This window comes from Hippocampus guttulatus, chromosome 12 (genome assembly GCF_054856545.1).
Source record: "Hippocampus guttulatus isolate MCC_2025c chromosome 12, RoL_Hgut_1.0, whole genome shotgun sequence".
Classification (NCBI taxonomy): Eukaryota; Metazoa; Chordata; class Actinopteri; order Syngnathiformes; family Syngnathidae; genus Hippocampus; species Hippocampus guttulatus.
The window spans coordinates 7,290,285-7,293,451 of record NC_141272.1 but is presented as its reverse complement, the minus strand read 5'-3'; the positions used below and the strand labels follow the sequence as shown (position 1 = coordinate 7,293,451).

Genomic DNA, 3,167 nt, shown 5'->3' with positions numbered 1-3,167 from the left:
CACCTGGATGATTAATTGAGCGAGTGTACAGTATTGTCACACCAGAACTATTTGAGCGTCGTCCGCCATCTGCCCAGTCTTCCCCCGCGTGGGGTGCCTGGACTGAAACGTGAGACGCACGCAGCGACTCACGCCCCCTCCTCTACCCAACTCTCTTGCCCTTCTCCCCCTCCCCGACAGGCACAAGCCCCACACCGCTGCTCTCCGGGTCTCAGTGTGCGGGAGCCTGGAAGCGGCAGCACAAGCCACCGAAGCAAGGACCGCTCGTCCTTCGTCTCCCCCTCGCGCTGCGGAGCTGGCGGTCATGTGAAGGACCCCCTCCACGCCGCCTCCTCTTTTTTTTTTTAAACACTCATTTTGCTTCTTCTTCTTTTTTTTTTTTAAGATCACGGACTTATATCCGGGGCAACGTTTGAAAGACTCCATGATTTTAAGTCTCGTTTGAACGGACTGACAGCAGCTCTCGGCATGGGGGAATAGCGGGGATCGGAGCGGGAGCCTCGAATACTCTTCCAGCCACGTTCATATCTGAATGTATCTTCAAAAACGAGCTTGATTTTTTTGACCTCCGCGATGAGCATGGATGGTTGTCCGCTGAAGGTGGCGATTCTCCTGTGGTGCCTGCTGGTGATTTCCGGCTCCAGCTTCGAGATCGGCTCGTACGAGCTCGAGCGAGGAAGACCGGCCAAGTGCGAGCCCATCACCATCCCCATGTGCGAGGGCATCGGCTACAACCTGACGCGCATGCCCAACTTCATGGACCACGACGATCAGAAGGAAGCTGCCATCAAGCTGAACGAGTTTGCCCCTCTGGTGGCTTACGGCTGTGACGTGCACCTCCGCTTCTTCCTGTGCTCACTCTACGCACCCATGTGCACGGACAAGGTGTCCACCTCCATTCCTGCCTGCAGACCCATGTGCGAGCAGGCGAGGGAGAGGTGCGCCCCCATCATGAAGAAGTTCAGCTACACCTGGCCCGACTCGCTCGACTGCTCCAAGCTGCCCACCAGAAACGACCCCAACGCCCTGTGCATGGAAGCCCCAGAGAACGAGACCAGAACCGAGGGCAAGAAAGGTGAGGGCATGCTCCCCGTGCCCCCTCGCCCTCGGCAGGGAGCCGCCAGCAATGGCCGCTCGGCGGGCGGCGCGGGCTCCTGCGAGAATTCTGACAAGTTCCAGTTCGTTGAAAAGAGTCAGTCGTGTGCGCCCCGCTGCTCGCCCGCCATGGACGTGTTTTGGTCCAGGCGAGATAAAGACTTTGCCTTCATTTGGATGACGGTGTGGTCCATCCTGTGCTTCGTGTCCACCGCTTTCACCGTGCTCACCTTCCTCCTTGAGCCGCACCGCTTCCAGTACCCGGAAAGGCCCATCATCTTCCTCTCCATGTGCTACAACGTCTACTCGGTGGCTTTCATCATCCGCTCCGTGGCAGGCGCCGAGAACATCGCCTGCGACCGGGAACACGGCGAGCTGTACATCATCCAGGAAGGGCTGGAGTCTACGGGTTGCACCATCGTCTTCCTCATCCTCTATTACTTCGGCATGGCCTCCTCCATCTGGTGGGTCATCCTCACGCTCACCTGGTTTCTGGCCGCGGGGAAGAAGTGGGGTCATGAGGCCATCGAGGCGCACAGCAACTACTTTCACATGGCGGCGTGGGGCATCCCGGCGCTCAAGACCATCGTCATCCTCACCATGAGGAAGGTGGCCGGAGACGAGCTGACAGGCCTGTGCTACGTCGGCAGCATGGACTCGGGGGCGCTCACCGGATTCGTCCTCATCCCCCTCTCTTGCTACCTGGTCATCGGTACGTCCTTCATCCTCACCGGCTTTGTGGCACTCTTCCACATCCGCAAGGTGATGAAAACCGAGGGCACCAACACGGAGAAGTTGGAGAAGCTCATGGTGAAAATCGGCATCTACTCCATCCTCTACACGGTGCCCGCCACGTGCGTCATCGTCTGCTACTTCTACGAGAGGCTCAACATGGACTACTGGAAGCTGAGAGGCCTGCAGGCCACGTGCGGCTCCTACAACGGCCACGGCGGCGACTGCTCCCTGGAGGCCTCCGTGCCCACCGTGGCCATCTTCATGCTGAAGATCTTCATGTCTCTGGTGGTGGGCATCACCAGCGGCGTGTGGGTGTGGAGCTCCAAGACCTTGCAGACGTGGCAGGGCCTGTGCAGCAGGAAGCTGACGGACAGGACTAACGGCAGGAAGCCCTGCAGCGGGGTCAGCTGCGGCAGCACCCACTGCCATTACAAATCCCCCGCAGTGGTCCTGCACATGGCTAAGACGGACCTGCACGCGGACTGTCCTACTCATGTTTGACAAACGTGCCACATAAGAACCTGCTAAAAAGGCAGTCTGGGCAGGGGGTGTCGGGTCAAGATGGTCCGCCGACAGGATTCAGCGCAAAAAGGGACGTTCGGTATCGTTATTAGCCATATTGTTCCGTGCAGTGGACTGATATTGGAAGCAATTGTGGGATTTTTTTTCTTCGACAAAGCAGCACAATTAGATGTATAAATCTGTATAAATGTTTATTTATTGTAAATATATTTAATTTAAGTTCATCTTTTGCCTCACCACATGTTGTGTTTGGATGCATTTATTCAGAAGAGATGAAGTGCCTTTTGTAAGCACACCGGTTCTCGACTTTTTATTTTTGGATGACAATAAATTTGTAGAACTTCAGTTCAATTCCGAGCGTCTGGCTTGTTGTCATTTTGGAAACAATTTCACCGCCTCCTGTGATGAATATTCCAGCCTCTGGAGCGTTGAATGAGAGAATTAATATGTGACAAGTGAGTGCTCATGTCTTGTTTTCCAGATTTCTCTCTCCGGGAATGTCTCTGCAAGCGGGTCTCCGATCCAAATGCGTCCCAGAGGCGTCTCCGAAGATAATCCTCAAAGAGACTCGCTGATGAAAAGAGGGACAAACTGTGGCGAGAATGAATGTTTGCATCACGCGTCTTTAAAATGCGGCAACAGCGCACACAGGGATATGTTTAATTAATAGCTGGCTTAATCGCTGCTGTTGCTTTTCGCTGCTCTTCTTGAGCCCGCGAAAGCACGTTGATCTCGCAGGGACACATCGCAGGGACATCGCACTTTCATTGCCTGGCACAATTTGGCACAAGTTCTCATATTTGCTTTCAACAAGC

The 3,167-nt window shown here is 55.1% G+C and overlaps 1 protein-coding gene across 1 annotated transcript; it reads left to right on the top strand.

Moving 5' to 3' along the window:
- Nucleotides 1-214: 214 nt before the first annotated feature.
- Nucleotides 215-2,703, top strand: fzd9b (frizzled class receptor 9b). The gene has a single exon (XM_086126165.1). It carries the CDS (start codon nucleotides 574-576, stop codon nucleotides 2,329-2,331), a length of 1,758 nt encoding a protein of 585 aa, XP_085982291.1. The 5' UTR covers nucleotides 215-573; the 3' UTR covers nucleotides 2,332-2,703.
- The last annotated feature ends 464 nt before the right edge of the window (nucleotides 2,704-3,167 follow it).

Bases quoted from the DNA above. Each gene is read 5' to 3' on its own strand.
- fzd9b (XM_086126165.1), top strand. From the start codon at position 574: ATGAGCATGGATGGTTGTCCGCTGAAGGTGGCGATTCTCCTGTGGTGC.